This window comes from Pelophylax lessonae, assembly GCF_965119305.1.
Source record: "Pelophylax lessonae genome assembly, chromosome: 8".
NCBI classification, from domain to species: domain Eukaryota; kingdom Metazoa; phylum Chordata; class Amphibia; order Anura; family Ranidae; genus Pelophylax; species Pelophylax lessonae.
Genome location: NC_138775.1, coordinates 17,735,135 through 17,755,850, shown reverse-complemented (window position 1 = coordinate 17,755,850; position 20,716 = coordinate 17,735,135). Strand labels below are relative to the sequence as shown.

At 50.8% G+C, this 20,716-nt stretch overlaps 2 protein-coding genes across 2 annotated transcripts; both read left to right on the top strand.

Moving 5' to 3' along the window:
* Positions 1–16,052: 16,052 nt before the first annotated feature.
* On the top strand, positions 16,053–17,324 carry LOC309562124 (uncharacterized protein; the record flags this gene model as incomplete). The annotated part of the gene is made up of 1 exon (XM_082266254.1): positions 16,053–17,324. One exon carries the CDS (start codon positions 16,053–16,055, stop codon positions 17,322–17,324), a length of 1,272 nt encoding a protein of 423 aa, XP_082122380.1.
* A 1,197-nt stretch (positions 17,325–18,521) lies between these two features.
* LOC309562123 (uncharacterized protein) lies at positions 18,522–20,436 on the top strand (the record flags this gene model as incomplete). Its single annotated transcript, XM_082266253.1, has 2 exons — positions 18,522–18,885; positions 19,844–20,436. The coding sequence occupies 2 exons, from the start codon at positions 18,522–18,524 to the stop codon at positions 20,434–20,436; spliced, it is 957 nt and encodes a 318-aa protein (XP_082122379.1).
* Between the last annotated feature and the right edge of the window lie 280 nt (positions 20,437–20,716).

The following is a 20,716-nucleotide window of genomic DNA, read 5'->3' as shown; positions in this document are numbered from 1 at the left end:
TTATAATAATATTTAGTTATAATTAACAACAGTAATAATTATAATATATTATTATAATTGAACATATATTTTACGTTATAAAAATATTTAGTTATAATTAACAATAATAATTATAATATATTGTTATAATTGAACATATATTTTACGTTATAATAATATTTAGTTATAATTAACAACAATAATAATAATTATAATATATTTTTATAATTGAACATATATTTTACGTTATAAAAATATTTAGTTATAATTAACAATAATAATTATAATATATTGTTATAATTGAACATATATTTTACGTTATAATAATATTTAGTTATAATTAACAATAATAATTATAATATATTATTATAATTGAACATATATTTTACATTATAATAATATTTAGTTATAATTAACAATAATAATTATAATATATTGTTATAATTGAACATATATTTTACATTATAATAATATTTAGTTATAATTAACAATAATAATTATAATATATTATTATAATTGAACATATATTTTACATTATAATAATATTTGGTTATAATTAAAAACAATAATAATTATAATATATTATTATAATTTTATATAAATATATATTCTGGGGGAGCCATGGGGGATGACACTGTTATTTACTGTTAAAGTGGACTTTTTTTTTTAATTTTGGTAGGAGTGGGAAAGGATAAGAAACCCTTTTTGAGGATCTGAGTCTCCATTGTAGAGATTTCCCTTTACTTCCTGTCCAAGAGGCAAAACAGGAAGTCACCCGACCAGGTGTCCCCATTGCAAGATCCTCTATTTATCTTCTGGTGACAACTGTAACATTTTGGATTTCCTGACACTTCCTGTACTGGAGGACCAATGGAGGGTGGATCGGTTCCCTGCTCCTGCTCCACCCAAAACTAAAAAAATAAATAAAATAAATTGGGTTTGAGATGAAATTTAAGAAATACAGGTGTGTCACCTCCCCACCCCCAGCCTGTGATTATACAATGAGGGAGCAGAACAGTACAGATGTCTCCTCCTGTAAGCTTGCTCCCTGTGTTAGGCTGGCAGCACTATGGAATGGAGAGCTGATTGGCGGTGTCGTGCCCTCTCCCAGTCTGATTGGTTCCTTATGCTGCCCCCACCCCCTGTGCAAGGAATGGCAGGAAGCTAAAATAAAGACAGGTTCTTGTACTTATCCTAGGTGTATTTAAAATGACATTAAATGCTTTTTCATGAACACAGAACTGCGTTACCAGGGGTCATCTGTTCAGCTTTGATTATTTATTACGTCTATGGTGAGGGAGAGGATACCCCATGGTGGACACAGACACCCCAAAGAGGGTGAGTAAATTCCATGATGCATGGGGATACCCCAAAGAATATGGGGATACCCCATGGTTTGTAGAGACACTCCAAAGAGGGTGGGGATACCCCATGGTTTGTAGAGACACCCCCAAGGACGATAGGGTGCCCCATGGATGGTAGGGATACTCCATGATAGGAAGAGACACCCCAAGATTGGAGGGGATACTCCATGGTGGGTAGGGACACCCCAAGGAGGGATGGATACCCTATGATGGGCAGAGACACCCCAAAGATGGAGGGGATACCTCATGATGAGAAGGGAAACACCTCAAGAAGGATAGGGATGTCCCATGGTGGACAGGGACACCACAAGGAGAGTTGGATACCCCATGATAGGGAGAGACACCCCAAAGATGGAGGAGATACCCCATGATCAGAAGGAAAACACCCCAAGAAGGACAAGGATGTCCCATGGTGGACAGGGACACTCAGAGGAAGTTGGAGATACCCCACAGATGGCAAGGACAACCCAAGGAGGGATCGGGTACCCCACGGTTGGCAAGGATACCCCAAGGAGGGTAGCAATAAATCACAGTGAGCCAGGACACCCCAAGAAGGGATGGGATACCCCATGATGGACAGAGACACCCAAAGGTGGTAGGGGATACCCCTTTATGGGCAGAGACACCCCAAGGAGGAGTGGATGCATCACAGTGGACATCCCAAGAAGGGAGCAGGTTCCCCCATGGTGGGCAGGGACACCCCAAGGAAGGTTGGATACCCTATGATGGACAGAGATACCCCAAAATGGAGGGGATACCCCATGATGAGAAGGGAAACACCTCAAGAAGGATAGATAAGGATGTCCCATGGTGGACAGGGACACTCCAAGGAGGGTTGGATACCCCATGATGGGCAGAGACAACCCAAAGATGGAGGGGATACCCCATGATGAGAAGGAAAATACCCCAAGAAGGACAAGGATGTCCCATGGTGGACAGGGACACTCAGAGGAAGTTGGAGATACCCCACAGATGGCAAGGACAACCTAAGGAGGGATCGGGTACCCCACGGTTGGCAAGGATACCCCAAGGAGGGTAGCAATAAATCACAGTGAGCAAGGACACCCCAAGAAGGGATGGGATACCCCATGATGGACAGAGACACCCAAAGGTGGTAGGGGATACCCCTTTATGGGCAGAGACACCCCAAGGAGGAGTGGATGCATCACAGTGGACATCCCAAGAAGGGAGCAGGTTCCCCCATGGTGGGCAGGGACACCCCAAGGAAGGTTGGATACCCTATGATGGGCAGAGACACCCCAAAGATGGAGGGGATACCCCATGATGAGAAGGGAAACACCTCAAGAAGGATAGATAAGGATGTCCCATGGTGGACAGGGACACTCCAAGGAGGGTTGGATACCCCATGATGGGCAGAGACACCCCAAAGATGGAGGGGATACCCCATGATGAGAAGAAAAACACCCCAAGGACAAGGATGTCCCATGGTGGACAGGGACACTCAGAGGAAGTTGGAGATACCCCACAGTTGGCAAGGACAACCCAATGAGGGATGGGATACCCAACGGTTGGCAAGGATACCCAAAGGAAGGAAGAGATAAATCACAGTGAGCAAGGACACCCCAATAAGGGATGGGATACCACATGATGGGCAGAGACACCCCAAGGAGGAGTGGATGCATCACAGTGGACTTCCCAAGAAGGGAGCAGGTTCCCCTATGGTGGGCAGTTACACCCAAAAGAGGGTGGGGTACTCCATGGTTGGTAGGGATACCCCATGATGGGCAGAGACACCCCTAGGAGGATGGGGATACCCCATGGTTAGCAAGGACACAGAGAAAGGGAGGGGATACTCCCTAGTGGGCAGGGATAGTCAAGATGATGGGAATATTCCAAGGGGGGAGAGGAGGCAAAAAAAAAAAAACTCCCAGGTATGCAGGAGCAGAGATGGGAATAATGTCAGGGAGCTCCCAACGTTGAAATATCCAAAACATATAAGAAGCCAGGGGCTGACTCCACACATTAGGCTCCACTTTTAGCTAGAATATGGCTTCAAGGTGGATTGACCCTTGAAGACAGAAGCTCTTACCATTGTAGGTCCAGTTTAATCAGCAATGATCCCTATTTGACACCTGCACTGGAAACCAACCTATGGGTACACCACCCCATGTAGGTGTGTGCCTGGCGCTGCCAGTTTTATTGTCTATAAAAAGTGCACATTTTTATTAAAGGGCAGAGCAATGGACCATCACAGATAGATTTATAACTCAATGCACCAGCCATATGCAGCATGTTCCCAGTGAAGGCCAAAAGCAGAGGGTTGCTCTACTAAATTACCTCCAGGGGTGACACAATGTATAGGGATACTTCGGAATGGCCCGCTCTCTGCTTTATTTCATTATCATAACAAACATCCAGACCCACCAAGAACGAGATCAGCGGAGTATTCCTCTAATAACATGGCACATCGTGTGACAGCCAGGCTGTCCATAAAGTAGCAGCTGTAGGGGTATCAGTATGAGGTAAAGCGCCCCCTGCTGTCCTCCACCTCACACCTTGTGACATGTAAGGCATTCATGACGTGTCTCCACCCTGTCTGTCTGTCAGTAATGAGGATCTGTGTTTGTAACAGAAATAATACAAGAGGACAGAAAGAGGAATTTTACTCCATTATTGTAGAAATGCAATGGGGGGATGAGAAGAGCTAACGTCAGTGAGAATCATTGCACAGGTGGAGGGCTCATTGTGAATCTGTGTCCCATACTCAGTGTGTCATAGCTCTGAGGAAGGTACAGTAGAGGGCAGAGCCATGTCAAAACTCTGATGAAGGTAGTATAGAGGGCGGAGCCATCTCACAGCTCTGATGAAGGTACTATGGAGGGCGGAGCTATGTCACAGCTCTGATGAAGGTACTATAGAGGGCAGGGCCATGTTACAGCTCTGATGAAGGTACAATAGAGGGCGAAGTCATGCCACAGCTCTGATGAAGGTACAATAGAGGGTGGAGCCATTACACAGCTCTGATGAAGGTACAATAGAGGGCGGAGACATGTAATTTCTCCGATGAAGGTACTATGGAGGGCGGAGCTATGTCACAACTCTGATGAAGTTACAATAGCAGGCGAAGTCATGTCACAGTTCTGATGAAGGTACTATAGAGGGTGGAGCCATATCACAGCTCTGATGAAGGTAGTATAGAGGGTGGAGCCATATCACAGCTCTGATGAAGGTACTATGTAGGGCGGAGCCATGTCACAGCTCTGATGAAGGTACTTTAGAGGGTGGAGCCATGTCACAGCTCTGATGAAGGTACTATAGAGGGTGGAGCCATGTCACAGCTCTGATGAAGGTACTATAAATGGTGGGGCCATGTCACAGCTCTGATGAAGGTACTATAGAGGGTGGAGCCATGTCACAGCTCTGATGAAGGTACTATGGAGGACGGAGCCATGTCACAGCTCTGATGAAGGTAGTATAGAGGGTGGAGCCATATCACAGCTCTGATGAAGGTAGTATAGAGGGTGGAGCCATATCACAGCTCTGATGAAGGTAGTATAGAGGGTGGAGCCATATCACAGCTCTGATGAAGGTACTATGTAGGGCGGAGCCATGTCACAGCTCTGATGAAGGTACTTTAGAGGGTGGAGCCATGTCACAGCTCTGATGAAGGTACTATAGAGGGTGGAGCCATGTCACAGCTCTGATGAAGGTACTATGGAGGGCAGAGCCATGTCACAGCTCTGATGAAGGTACTATAGAGGGTGGAGCCATGTCACAGCTCTGATGAAGGTACTATGGAGGACGGAGCCATGTCACCACTCTGATGAAGGTGCTAAAGAGGGTGGAGCCATGTCACAGCTCTGATGAAGGTACTATAGAGGGTGGAGCCATGTCACAGCTCTGATGAAGGTACTATAGAGGGTGGAGCCATGTCACAGCTCTGATAAAGGTACTATGGAGTCCAGAGCCATGTCACAGCTCTGATGAAGGTACTATGGAGGGCAGAGGCATGTCACAGCTCTGATGAAGGTACTAAAGAGGGTGGAGCCATGTCACAGCTCTGATGAAGGTACTATGGAGGGCAGAGGCATGTCACAGCTCTGATGAAGGTACTATAGAGGGTGGAGCCATGTCACAGCTCTGATGAAGGTACTATGGAGGGCGGAGCTATGTCACAGCTCTGATAAAGGTACTATGGAGTCCAGAGCCATGTCACAGCTCTGATGAAGGTACTATAGAGGGTGGAGCCATGTCACAGCTCTGATGAAGGTACTATGGAGGACGGAGCCATGTCACAGCTCTGATGAAGGTACTATGGAGGACGGAGCCATGTCACCACTCTGATGAAGGTACTAAAGAGGGTGGAGCCATGTCACAGCTCTGATGAAGGTACTATAGAGGGTGGAGCCATGTCACAACTCTGATGAAGGTACTATAGAGGGTGGAGCCATGTCACAGCTCTGATGAAGGCATTGGAGAGGATGAAGCCACGTTAAAGCTCTGATGAAAATGCTATAGAGGGCGGAGCTGTGTCACACACAGTCTGATCTAGGAACAACAAGTCGTCTCCTTTTTATGTGGAATGGCGGATATGATGACTTATAACAAGGAATGACAGGCAGGTGACATTGCTATGGTATTAGGTCCCTTTATTAATAGTAAATAATCCCAGTCTGAATCTTATGACCCACTGGGGATCAGATCTGTCAATCCGACATCCAATTCCCGCACTGAGGCTTCTCCCATTTCTGACACCATGCGGCACTCATGTGTAGGACAGAAGATTGATGTCATAGCAGCCGTTCACCTGTAGAGAGAACAGTACGAGGCATAAGATGCATATCACTATGGAGAGTCATGATACTGCACACCTTACCCACTGTGTATACAACCGATGACCATCACAGTCACATGACTTCTGCTACTGGGTCCTGGGGAGCCCCCACTACAGTTCTGCTATGGGACTGTTTATTCAGCAATAACAATACCATTACATTAAATATGAAAACAAAGTAATACATATATATATATTTTTCAAAAAAGGCTTTATTTTGGAGAAATACATGCCCAATGTACTTCTATTAGTTTTTTTGGGGTGTGTGTAGCCCATCCGGTGTCCTCAATCCACAACTTCTCAACTATTGCTTAAGGATGGAGGAAGGATATGGAGTTCCCCAAAAAGGCAACCCAGCCAACCGTTCCCGCAAATGAGGTTGGTTGTCAAAGACACACCCCCTGGTGACAGGCCCCCCCCCACTGAATGACAAGACTCAAGGACAGAAGCAAACTGCACGTGTGCCTGCTGGCTAGTTTGATTTACTGTCCAGAGGCTCCGACATCTGTCATTATCTTCGCTGGCTGGGCTCACTTTACCACTGACATCACAGGGCAGTGGGGCCCCTGTAGGGAAGATATAGGGTCCCCTCTGGCTGGTCACACTCCCATCTATAGAAAGGCTTTCATTGTGTGTGAAGCTAATGCAGTGCTTCCTACAGTATGAGCTAAAGGGGACCTCAAATCCGGCTCCTGACATCACCAAAGGGACGCACACAATGCTCAATACATGTAATGCTTGAGAGGAGTGTCAGAGACTGAAGACCTTAAAGAGGAAATGAGGGTCAGAGAGTGTGCACAGCATACATTGTTGGCTGGGGATATGCAGCAGAAGACAATACGAAACTGGGAACATGTTACATGAGATTAGTAGGGATCAATGCTATTACCCTAATCAATTTTCCCAATACAGACTGCTGAGGTGCGAGGGCCGCACACTACATACCAAACTGCCGCATGTGGCCCTCCATCCGCCGGTTGGGCACCAGGAAGCTAATGACTTCCAGTATAATAGTCTGGCCTCCACCTTCTTATTGTGTCCAGGTCAGTGCTGTATTTTGGCCTAGGCCAACAAGGCCCAGGCCTAGGGCGGCACTTTGCAGGGGGGCAGCAAAAGATCCGCCCCCCTTCCACCTGAGACTCTATTGGCCACTGTTTGCTAGAGCCGCCGCTCTCATTTCCACCTCTCTCTCGCTCTCATCCCCCCTCTCTCTCTCTCTCACTCTCTCTCTCTTTCTCTCACCCCTCCCCTCTCACCCCCCCTCTCTCTCACCCCCTCTCTTTCTCTCACCCCTCCTCTCTCACTTCTTCTCTCTCTCTCTTTCTCTCACCCCTCCCCTCTCACCCCCCCTCTCTCTAAAAGACCCCAAACCCCTCCTCTGCACTTAAAAGTATTAAAAACGCCAAGTTTGGCTGTTTTGAATGCTGTCATTCTTTTAATCTGGTGCCGAGTACCCGGAAGTGATGTCATGACATCACTTCCGGGTTTTACATGGAGACCCGATCAGAGCCGAATGTGGCTTTGATCGGGTCTTCAGCGGCCGTGCAGGCTGGTTGCCCGGGTCTCCTGGTGGGACAGGAGACCCGGACGAGCCGCGGAAGGCGGCGGGGGCATCCCCTCCCACTCCTTGTAATGACAGCCATTTCTCAGCCGCATTGGTTGTCATTACAAGACAGCCGACCGTCGGCTATGGACGCCGATACCGTGGGTGATGCCTCTAGTTGCAGGCATCACTCGGGTACAGCACTTTCCCGAAATATCGGCAATATTGGTAACCTCAGGGGCCGATTCCGATATATCAGGGAAAGTGCATATCGGCCCCCGATATATCGACTTTGCCAATAATCGGTCTATCCCTAATTTATACAGTGTGGTATGCCTAGATATACTAGAGGGGCTGGCAGTAACGATTGGTAACCTTTTATTCTCTACTAATAGCAGCAGGAGGGGGGGGCAGGGACAGAGCACAGACACGGAGCTGCTAGGCAGGGAGGGAGGGGATGAAGAGGACAGAGGAGAGCTGCGGATGACGGAGACACACAGGCTGACCACGGTGATCAGGGCTCAGCAGCCATGATTATCGTGGTCAGGACACAGGGGAGGACACAGGAACTGACAGGATCAGCCAGGTTTTTTATAGTTTAGAGAGAGGCAGATTATACAACACAAGCACTGTGCTGTTTAATCTGTTATAAGGAAACAGATCTCTGTTCCAAAAAAGAAAAACACTTTAAGGTGAGAGATGTGTCTAATGAGGGGCCAGATGGGTGTGGCTGTTACTCAGCTCTGCCAGCACAGAGCACTGGAAAAAGAAGGGCAGGAAGCAGCATTTTCCCTGTGAAAAAAAAGTTTATATTCTGGACACTCACATCGAACCTGCCGACACTAGCTGAGCTCTGATTGGACCGCATCACTTCCGTTAGCATCCACATCTGCTGCAGCTCGCTGGACACACGGTTGGGATCAGGAAGGCCCTGGCATATGAAAGACATGGAGGTCAGGTATAGCCGATATCCACTACTGGGTGGATAGACAACCAACATACAGAGAATCATTCATCCTTCCACCCACAACTGGTATTTCAGTGATTGATAGCTGCTGGAAAATGAAAAAAAATAAAATAAAAAGTATCTCAATCAAAGACATATTCTTCAGTTTTCTTCCACCCTCTCAATTGATCATAATCTTCAGCTTCAACTTTCTTTAATTTAAGGGGTTCAGAACCCAAATCTGCTTCCTTGTGCCAAAGTTTCCCAGCCTGAACATAAGATCAGACAAAGTACACCAGAGTCCAGAGAAATCTCCTCCATCAATGATCTTTCCCCATAGAAAGGGAACTTCGCTAAGTAATTAACATCTTCCCAACACTGATTGCGGTATCATCAGCTGTCCACTCAACCCCCCAAACCTTCCCATAAGGTGGGGAAAGCAGTCTCTTGTGTTGCTGTCATATGAAGAAGGAGGGAGAAATTTACATTTGTTGACAGGAAGTGAAGGGAAATCTCCCCAATGGGACACAGATGTCAAACAAAAAAAAAAACAGACAGGGGTTCTAACAATTGTTCACCCAATCTAATACATGTGCTGTGCCCAATATGAAGGGCTCAACCTATCCCTAATCAAGGGCAATCAGAGCACACAAAGTTGGGGAAATAAACCCCCCCCCCCCACCATGGAGGGCGGGACACAGCCAGGAACTATGGAGGGCACTACTGGAAGCCATATTTGAAGCCAGAAAGTGGCACCACCATCGCTCCTAATATAACTAAAATCCCACTTTTGTCTATACTGACTGTTGGGGGTGTATTTGTAAAACAGGTTTCACAGCTATACGTCCTATGAAACTGCATTAACAGTTGTTCTGTGCGAAGGGGACAAAATCAAATGTTACTGGGCAATTTTATGTAATTGTTGTTGTAAATACCACGCCGTACGAAGCCTTCCACAACATCGTCCCCGGCTACATCACCAGCCCCATCTGCAGATATCCCCCAAATCATCCTCTCCGCTCCTCCCAAGACATCTTGCTCTCTAGCTCCCTTGTTACCTCCTCCCAGGACTTCTCCAGAACCTCTTCCATCCTCTGGAACTCTCTGCCCCAGTACGTCCGGTCAGCCTTTAGGCAATCCTTGAAAACTCATTTATTCAGGGAAGCCTACCCCATCTCCACTTAAAGAGGAGCTCTAGGCTCCTTCCGAAAAAAAAATACTTTAGCTGCTGACTTTTAATAAAAGGACACTTACCTGTCCAGGGAACCGACAATGTCCTCACCTGAGCCGATTTTTCAATCAGTTTTGGGTCCAGCTCTAGTAAGAGAAACAGGAAGGAAGTGAAGCCTTGCAGCTTCACCGCCTGTTTCCTACTGCGAATGTGCGAGTCATGCTGCGCCTTGTGAATGGTCCGTAGTCTTCTGGGACTCATGATGTGTCCCAGAAGACTGCAGAGGAAGGGGGGGGGGGGGCAAACTTCCAGCTCACTTTGCTGCGGCGATCTGAGCTGAACACATTGGTCTTGACAGGTACCCGCCCCCCCATCCCAAAAAAAAGTGCCAAATGTGGCAGTAGGGGGTGTAGGGTGCAAACAAGCAAAGCTTCCCCCTTCGAGTGGAGCTCCATTTTAAAGCGGAGTTCCGGCCTCAAAATTAACAAAATCGACTTTGGGCCATCCGCTTGCTGAGTGTCACCTGAAAAACAAATGGATAATCACGATTTTTTTTGTTTACTTACCTTGTTATTGAAGAAAATATACTCACCTTTCTTACTCTTCCTCCCTCTGCGGCCGCTGCCCGCGCCGTCACTTCCTCCTTGCATTGATTCCTGGGAGCTGAACTTCATCGCTTCCAGGAATCAATGCGCCTGCACCGGCCCCCGCTCGTCACTTCCGGTGTGGGTGCCTCATTTCCTGCTAAACAGCTTCTGGGCATGCCCAGAAGCTGTGCAGGGATGATGCGCCCGCACTGGAAGTGACGAGCGGGGCCGGTGCAGGCGCATTCTGGGAGAAGAGGACACGGAAGAGGACACAGAAGAGGATGCACTGGCTTCAGCTGCCCACATCCAAGATGGCAGCGCTGGAGAAGAAAATCTCAAGGTAAGTATTTCTTCTAAAAGGTAAGTGCGACCCGGGACAGTTCAGAGGCTATCCATTGTGGAATGTACTAGCCCTGACTGTCCCGGGGGTATTTTTATCTAAATTTCACCCCCGAGGCCGGAACTCCGCTTTAAGATCTGTACTTGAGTCACTTCCATCAACTCATCCCGTTCAGCTATTACCTTTTGTATCACCTTCCCCTCCCTTTAGATTGTAAGCTCCAAGAGCAGGGTCCTCCTATTTCTTCTGTGTTGAATTGTAATCGTACTGTCCCCCCCTTACATTGTAAAGCGCTGCGTAAACTGTTGGCGCTATATAAATCCTGAATAATAACAATAATAATAAATGCGCCCCTGGAAGTGCAGATCCCACCATTAATGCACTTAATTATAAATGTACCCCTTGATGTGCAGATCCCACTGTGATGGTACTCACCATCACTGGGAGTGAAAGACAGATACTTAATGGTTTGGATTGCTTCAAATGGGATCTATGTTTACACTTATGCTAATGTGTATTGAACTTCAATGTCAGAGACAGGCTCTCCCTATTGTTTGTGTATTGTATTTCAGGAGCTCGAGGACGGCCATCTGCTAGTTAATTGGCTCAGGTTGATTGAATCATTGTCATCTGTTAGTTGCTGAGTAGAAATAGTATACTGTTTGTGTTGGTTGTTCTTTAGATATGTTAATTCTATTTCTGTATACAATCTCATCTGCATATGTAATGTAATCAGGCAACCCCTGACCTGATGGGATAATTTGATCAGGAGGGGGGGTGTGCTCATGTGTGTATAAATTGAGTGTGAAACTGTTCAATAGAGGAGAAGATTCCAGTACAAGCTAAGTTGTTGGCTAGCTTTGTATGGGGTGGCTGGAAAATCTGATATCTATGTTCACGACTGGGAGGAAGCCATATACTGACGGAAATCCACAAGTACAGTGTGGGTTGCGGTTCCATTACACCCACCATTAATGCACTGCTGGTGCTCACCTTGTTCAGGCTCCGGAGTTGCTCCTTCGGGGGGAGATGATTCAGCCACCAGGAAAACCCTTTCTGGTGACTCTGCAGGACAAAAAAGAAAAGTGGAAACAGATCAGGTGTGTCATCATCTTACCGCCTTCTGTCATGATACAACCAAAGAAAGGCATCAGTTTTTAGTGACTATAATTTTGCTTTTGCAGATATGTTTGAAGGCGGGCCATTGTTGGCCAGCCTGTATTTGTAGGAGGAGTCTGGGGGGTATATATTCCTCCTCCTCTGGCAGGCACATGTTTGGGTGTTTCCTTCTGCTTCTCTCCCACCCGTATCCCACCCTTTTTTTCTATTTCAGACACCTGTATACCTAGAGTATGCCCTCTTATAGGTATACTGACCAGCACGACTTTGGCACACCTCAGGTCGTGGTAGTTATCGCATTAATCATTGAAGACTCAGACTACAAACACCTTCCAGACACCGACACTAACCTGTATGCAATCCAATTGCCCATCCTGTTGGCAGACAGTTGCTGCGAATAAATGAGCTGGAGGGCACAACCGCCGTGGGGACTCCTTGCAGAGAGAGGCGAGTGACATTTGGGACCAGTAGGTAATAATAGTGAGGAGTCACTAGACGGACAAACCCCTTTTGTATAGGAGAGACTCTGATCCACTCATCCACATAATATTCTTTTAACAAGTGGTATTAGCTTCTATCTGACACCAGAGAATTTGGAGACCCAAGGTTGAGATCCATGGTGTGTGCTCTCCTCGCCCTCCTGACTGCTAGGAGGGGTGCGCTGGGGTGCCCTTCTCCCCATTTTTCCATCTCATGGGTTCTGATACTCCATCTCTGTCTCCTTCTATTTGGAAGTTGGTACTGACAGGACCCCTGAAGAAGCTACAAGCGAAACGCGTAGCGATCCTGCTAGTGGAGATACCCGTGGAATCTAGAGAATATATCCCATCTACCTCCAATTATACGACCAGTGTTTACTATACGGGTATCCCCATAGGCTGCTTCCTTTTGATATAAGGGACAGGGCAGCCATCAGGGGGGGCAGCCCATACACATGTAAGGGGCCCATGTGTCCTGAGGGCCCGGCTGCCTGGGGCCCAACCAACAAGACCAAGTTGTTTCTTCTGTAGTAATCAGCAATTGCTAAAGCAGGGTGGGCACAGAGTGAGCCGATGTAGCTTACCTAGTGCCGGATGCAATGGGAAGGTGGAGTGATATCATTTGCACTTCGCTTCTCCCTGCAGACCGGATGCTGGTTTGGGCACCATGCCAGTCGCCATGCCAGTCCCAGCTCAGTCGCGTGTAGCCTGTAGGACTGCTTAGTGCTCACTATGGACTGGTCTGGGGACAATTTGTTAGACATCACAATGGTAAATTCATTGATAATGTTGCTGGATGTGGGCCTGTGCTGTGACTGTCTCTTTTCTGAATATATGGAGGCGTCTCTTTCCTGGATTGGATTTATTTTCATATATTAAGTTGCAAGAGTGTTAAAATAAAAGTGAAGGATTTGGAAGGAGGGCCAGTGTGTGGATTGGATGGGACAGCCAGTGGTTGGGCCCTGGCGAATGTTGTTGTTTAGGCCCGGGGGTGCCCACGCCTAAAGCTGTGTAAGGGGCCCCAAAATTTCTGATGGCTTCCCTGATAAGGGAGAGCCTGCTACTATATGTATCCAGAGTTGTATAAAGTACTCGAAACCCATACTTGAGTAAAAGTACAAGTGCTCGATCAAAAAGTGATTTGAGTAGAAGTACTAAAGTATTCAACTTTTTTGTACTTAAGTATTGCAAGTAGTCTTTTTAAAAATGTTGCTACTCAAGTACTGAAAGTAAAAGTACAAGTACTGTGTTATGTAGTTATTAAGGAAAGAAGTCAAAAGTTTGAACATCATATTGTTTTTTATTATTTCAAATGCAGCTTTTATTTATACATACTGTAGCATTTATTTTGGTATGCGCTGATAATACACATGTTTTGAGCTTCATGAAACCTGCCATCTACTGTTCTGGCAGTGGTAATTTTTATAATTGTAACGAGTAACTATGCAGCACAAAAAAAAAAATATTGGAGTAGAAGTATTGAAATCATCGAAAAAATGTAGTGAAGTAAAAGTGGAAGTAGGAGAAAAAAATTCTACTCTAGGAAAGTACAGATTCCGCCTTTCCGTACTTAAGTACAGTAGTGAAGTAGTTCTACTTAGTTACTATACATCTCTGTTTGTATCACAAGGAGATTTTGTATCTATATCTGTGTATTGATTTTAATCTTTTTACCATGTTTCAATAAAATTTATTTTTTATATAAACACTTTGAGTCTATTTCCCCTGGGGGTTATGAGTGGCTACCTTCAAAGTCCCAATTTTCTTTTCTTTCTCTATTTGTACACAATTTTTGCAGGGATGCGGAGCCACAATTAAGTGAATTTTGTCTCATAAAACTTTTTGATTATGAGGGCACAACCCTCATTCGCATCACTGAAGTGCAAAATCAGGCATCAGGCCAACAATATGTGCATTTTACGCATCTTGTCATGCTTCATGCATAGGGCAACCCATTCATTCCATGGACTGCCCTATACATAACAAACGTGGGAAGAAAGCTCACGCACCCTTTTGAGCTTCGAACATCGTGCGTGAATAAATGGAAATAATGGCACCTCAAACATGACATGTGTTGAGTGAACATGTTATTTTGCGTGCGTTCACACGCTACACTAGTGTACATGCAGGCTATCAGGGAGGCCCGGAGCAGGAGCGGAGAGATAGCATAGGGCCAGCATGACTAAGTGGACAGGGGAGTGTAGGGGTTAAGTCAGTAATAAAAGTTATCAGTGGTAATGGGGGGAGCCTAGGCTGTTTAGCTAGCTCAGGGGGAGGTGGGGCTGGCAGACAGGAAGAGGTGGGATCTGCTGGGGGGCGCCAAAAATCCCCTCACTCGGCAGCTGAAGCGTCCAGGGTGAGGTTGTGTCCCCCTTGCCTCCCTCCCTCCGTGCCTGGGGCCCTCCGGCGGTCTGCCTCTGCAGTGCCTGGCTGTCCGTCCCTTTCACTAGGCTCTCGGGCTGTCTCTCCCCCCCCCCCTCTTAGCATCCCCTCCGGTGTCTGCGCCGCCAGGCCCTCCTCTCCGCTCCTCTCACTCCTTCCCTCCCCCGCCCCCACGTGCGGGCTCCGTCCAGAGCGAGGGCTGCGGTGGACTCGGTCTTCCGCCCCCCCGCCGGCCATCCCGGCGCCCGCCCGTTGTGTCTCTTGGGCAGCTCCTTCCTGCCGGCGGCAGCGGTGCACGCTGACAACGGCCCCCCCCTCCCCCCCGACCTTGCAGGCTTCATCCGCGCCAGCACTCCCGCCACGTGTGTGGGCTCCCGGGCTTCCCGGCGTGCGGCCGTGCACCCGCGCCCCCCCTCCCCCCGCGCTTCCCTCCTGGCCGGCCAGCTTCTCCTCCGGTTGCCTCTGTCCTCTGGGCGGCGGGGCAGGCGGTCCGGCCCCCCCCCCCCCTGCGGGCTCACCAACGGTCCGCACTGCTCCTCTTCCCCCTGCTGGGTCCCTCTGCCATACGGTCGGCCCCCGCAGCTTCTCGCCCCCCCACCTGCTTTTGGCTGGCCTGCTCCCCTGCCTGCCTGCTGTCCCCTGCTTCCCACCTATAGAATGGCCGAGCTGGAGGGATTACTCTCCCACCTCCGCACTGCGGCCGCGGTGCATGGGGCGGCCTGGGTCCAGGCTCAGGTCGCGACGGTCCTGGGCGCACAGAGCCCGGCCGTGGCGGCGGGGGGGCGGGACTCCACTCGCGCTCGGAGAACCAGGCCTCCGGAGCGTTTCTCCCCGGACTCCCCCCCCCGTGCTGTTAAGTCACTTAGGAGCCCCATCAGGGACCCTCCAGGCCCGCCGGCCAAGCGTGCCACTGCTTCGGCCGGCGGCGCGGCTGGGAGGAATCCTCAGCAGCAGCGGAGCTCGAGGGGTGGGAGGGGCAGGCGTGCCTCTGTTTCCCCTCCCCCTCCCCCTGAGCGGCAGACGGGCAGAACTGCGGACTCCTCCCCTGAGGTTATTGGCGTTGGGGAGGAGTCTCGGCGGGGGAGGAGCAGTGATGCGGCTGCCGGGCCCTCCGGTGCCTTGGCCGGCAGCCCCCGAAGGTTCCAGAGACCCTCTAGGCCCAGGGCTTCAGATCGGCGGGGAGGCACGGGGCGTGCCACGGCGGGCGCTCCAGGCTCGGGGCGTGCTGCCGGAACATCAGCTGGAGGCGGGACCGGTGTGCTTGGAGCCGAAGGTCGACAGCACGGTTCGCGGGCATCCGGGGGCAGGCCCCCCGCACGGCCCTCTAATGAGACTTCCCCACCTGCGATGGATCGGTCAGAAGGCGAGCTGTCGGTTTCGGACGAGGAGGCGACTGTGAGCGGCCCAGCTGAGAGGGCTTCCGGAACAGCGGCTGGCGGGACCACCCCTGGGCAGCCCGGTGAGTGTGAGAATTCTGTGTCTGTCTGTGATTCTTTACGCGAACTGTTGGGTTTAGGTGGGGGCGGCGCGTTGGGGTCGCGGTTGCCTGCTGGGGGGGGGGGGTTAGCTGCCCAGTTGGCGGGTGGTACGCCTGCCGCTGTGGGGCCGGAAGGGGCGTTGGTTTCCTTGCTGTCGGGTCTGCGGGAGCTGGTCGGGCGATTCGACACGCAGGGGGGTGCTAGCCCCTCGCCTGCGGCGGCCTGGGTCCCGCCCGCTTCTGGGGGGGTGACGGCGGGGCTTGCGCCAGCGCCTGGGGCTCTGGGGGCGGTTGGTGTGCAGGCCGCGGCGGTTGTGCCGTCACCTGCGGCCGCTTCCCCATCGGTGGGGGACGCCGCTGGGGGGTCAGAAAAGGGGGCTGTAGTTGGGGATGGTGCTAAGAAGGGGGACACGGTCCGATTGGACGACTCGGCGAGGTGCGAAGTCTACGTCTGCTTCGAGGGACCGTTGGGTGCGCATCTGAAGGCGGAGGTCCGGGAGAAGATTGTGAAAGGTGAGTACGTGGAAATCTTTACTCTGTTGCCGCTGGAGAAGTTTAACTTGGATAGGCTCAAGCCGGAGGAGAACAAGAAGGAGGATGAGGAGAAGCGGCGGTATAGGTTAATCCCCCGCACTTTCGCTAACTGGTTGCAGGCGTTCGCGATTCTGGCTAGTGTGATTGGGGAAAAGAACCCCGAACATTGTTCGGCTCTCTTCTGTTACTTGGATGCTATTGGCGAGGCTTACAGGGTGTATGGGGGTACGGCGTGGCTGCGGTATGATGAACAGTTCCGTCAGCGGAAGGCCATTCGGCAGTCGCTGCGTTGGGACCACAAAGACATTAGCCTCTGGATGCGGCTTATGTCGTCGGCACGGCCCCCCCAGCAGTTTTTTCCAGGGGGGGCCGGCGGTCCTTCTTCCCCTGGGCAGTCGGTCACAAAGCGGCGGGGTTGCTGTTGGCAATTCAACGAGGGTTCCTGTAAGTTCGGGGGGTCCTGTCGCTACAAGCACGAATGCTCGGGTTGCGGGGGTGCCCATCCATTGTCCCGCTGTTTCAAACGGGGTAAGGGACGCTCCGGGGAGCCTGGTCACAAAAGGGACGACGCCGGTGATATTGGAAAGGATGCTACCTTTTCTAAGTAGATACCCGGATAGGGCAGCGGCCCTACTTTTGGAGGCCGGTTTTTCGGAGGGTTTTCGTATTCCCTGCTCCATGACTACCATTCCCCCTCATGCGCGGAATTTGCGGTCCGCACTGCAGCATACCGCGGTGGTGTCCGACAAGCTGGCGAAGGAGGTGGCTTTGGGTCGGATGGGTGGCCCCTTTCCCGATCCTCCACTGCCGAATTTGGTGGTTTCTCCGCTGGGGGTGGTGCCCAAAAAGGAGGTCAATAAGTTTCGTCTCATTCACCATCTCTCTTTCCCGAAGGGGGGGTCGGTAAATGATGCGATTGATTCGGCAGCCTGCGCGGTGGCTTATACGCCGTTCGATGCGGCAGTGTTTTGGGTCCGGCGCTACGGGCGGGGGGCGCTCATGGCTAAGGCGGATATTGAAGCCGCCTTTAGGCTGCTTCCGGTTCACCCTGATAGTTTTCATCTGTTGGGTTGCCGGTGGCAGGGGCGTATTACGTAGACCGTTGCCTCCCTATGGGTTGTTCCATTTCTTGCGCGTTGTTTGAGAAGTTCAGCTCTTTTGTGGAGTGGGTGGTTCGGGATGTGTCCGGGACGAATTCCCTCATTCATTATTTGGATGATTTCCTTTGCGTGGGTCCGCCTTCCTCCAACGTGTGTGCCGTGCTTCTTGCTACGTTGCAGCACATTGCGGTGCAGTTTGGGATCCCACTGGCGCCGGATAAAACGGAGGGCCCGACCACAATGCTGAGCTTCTTGGGCATTGTGGTAGATTCCGACGCTATGGAATGTCGCTTGCCGGAGGACAAGCTTTCGGCTCTCAAGTCGGAGATTCGGGCTGTCTTAGGCCTTCACAAGATCCAACTTCGCTGCTTGCAGTCGTTGCTGGGCAAGCTGAACTTTGCGTGCCGGATTTTGCCGATGGGTCGGGTTTTTTGTAGGCGGCTGTCGGCGGCCACGGCGGGAGTAACGTCGCCCGCGCACTTTATCCGCCTCAACAGGGACCATAGGGAGGACCTGAGGCTGTGGCACAGTTTCTTGGTCGACTACAATGGGAGGGCTTTGTGGATGGCTGGGCCGGTCAGCAATTTTGACCTGGAGCTGTACACGGACGCGGCGGGTTCTACTGGGTATGGGGCTTTCTATCGGGGGCGGTGGAGCGCGGCGCCTTGGCCTTCGTCATGGTCGGAGGCTGGTCTCCTTCGGAACATGGTGCTTTTGGAACTGTTTCCGGTGGTGCTCGCCATGGAGATTTGGGGGGACGCATTCCGTGATTTGAGGATTCGTCTGCACTGCGATAACATGGCAGTGGTACAGGTGATTAACCGCTCCTCGGCTTCCTCGCAGCCGGTGGTTCGGCTCCTGCAGCAATTGGTGTTGCGTTGTCTTAAATTGAACATTTTTCTTTATGCTGTACACATTCCGGGGGTGGTCAACACGGTGGCTGACGCCTTGTCTCGCTTTCAGTGGGAACGGTTTCGGGAGCTGGCGCCGGAGGCGGAGCAACAAGGGGTCCCGTGTCCCGATTGGCTGTGGAAGATTGCCTTGGGGTCCTCGCCGGCTGGATTCAACGGTCTGTGAGTGAGGCTACGTGGTCAGCATATTCCAAAGTGTGGCTCGAGTGGTGGGAGGTGCTGCGTTTGGCGGAGCTGGACAGCGGGGATCCGGCGGTTCGGTGGGTGGTTCTTTACTATCTGGCGCGACAGTTTGAGAAGGGTGGGTCGGCGTCTGCCGTGGCTCGCAAGTTGGCCGGCCTGGCCTTCTTGTTTAAGTTGCAGGGTAGTCACGATTTTACAAAGGACTTCGTGGTTCGGCAAGCTCTGAAGGGGTATGGGCGGGCCCATCGCCGTAAGGACGGTAGGCGCCCTGTATCCTTTCCCCTCCTGCTGGATGTTTCCGCCACATTGGGGGCGCTGTGTTTTTCTGATTATGAAGTCCTCCTTTTTCGGGCAGCGTTCTGCCTGGCGTTTTTTGGGGCCTTTCGGATTGGGGAGTTGGTGAGCCCCTCTAAGGGTGTGTCGGGGGGCCTGTTGGCGCAGGATGTATCCTGCCGGGGGGAGGAGGTTCACATTTTGCTCCGTCGGTCAAAAACCGATCAGTTGGGTAGGGGCGTGCGGATCCGTTTGTTTGCAATGCCGGCATCGCCTTTGTGCCCTGTTAGCGCTGCGCGTGCTTTTTTGGCCGTACGGCCTCCGGTGGGGGGCTCGTTGTTGGTGCATGCTGATGGGGCTTCCTTGTCCCGATATCAGTTCATCGGGGTGTTCCGTAAGTGTTTGCGGGTCCTGGGTTTGGATGCGACATGCTATGCCTCACACTCCTTCCGCATTGGGGCAGCCACAGAGGCCGCCCGATGGGGGTTGGATGAGGATGCGGTGAAGCGCATTGGACGGTGGGATTCGAAGAGGTTTTCCTTGTATGTTCGTCCTCATCTGTTGTGATTGTCGTTGGGGATTTGTTATGTGCGTCTGTGTTCGTACGTGGAACCTGCGAGGGGTTTGCTGTTATTTTGCCTTTTGTTTTGTTTCTTTCAGGTGAACCGTGCCTCGTCTGGATATTGGGACACTCCTATGTGTTTTGGGGTGCCAGGCGAGCAGATGTCCGTCCCGGTGGTAGACAGCTGGGTTTTACCAGAGAGGAAGCCTGCGTCCGCTGGCTGGGGGTGCCGGGTATGATATGGAGCAGAGTGGTGCCGGAGGTTTATAAATTTGCTCGGTGGGACAGGCCTCCGGATGTGCTGGTGCTTCATGTGGGGGGTAATGATCTGGCGGTTAGGTCCATGCGGGAACTTATACGGGACATAAAAGTGGATTTCCTGCGTCTCCGTGTGTCCTTCCCGGACCTGATCATCGTCTGGTCGGACATAGTCGCCCGTACTTCCTGGCGTTTGGCCAGGTCGGTGGAGCGTGTCAACAGGGCCCGCATTAAGGTTAACAAGGCGGTGGGAAAATTCGTATGTCGCAATGGGGGCGTGGTCGTTCGGCACCTGGAGTTGGAGGTTGAGACCTGGAGGTACTTGCGGGGCGATGGGGTGCACCTAAATGCCGTGGGGACTGACTTGTGGGCTCTGGGGTTGCAGGACGGTATTCAGAGGGCATTGGGGGTGTGGAGGGGCACTCAAGGGTAAGGCTTCACCCTTGGCGTGCGGTGGCGTCTTTTTGTTGGTCTTTGCTGGCAGGTGCAAGAACCTTTAAGGCAAGATAATGGTTCGGGACCCACTGGTGGTAGGTTCCCTCTGGTGCGTTCCAGTTGAGGTCAGTTGACTGGAAGGAAACATGGGTACACTGCGGGTAGAGTGTTGTCTCAGAGCTGGAGTTTTGCGGCTGGAGGCCTATTATGTTTAAGTGGGCCCGCAGTGTAGTATTTTATCTGAACATTAAAATGGGGGGCCTCAAAGACCAACAAAA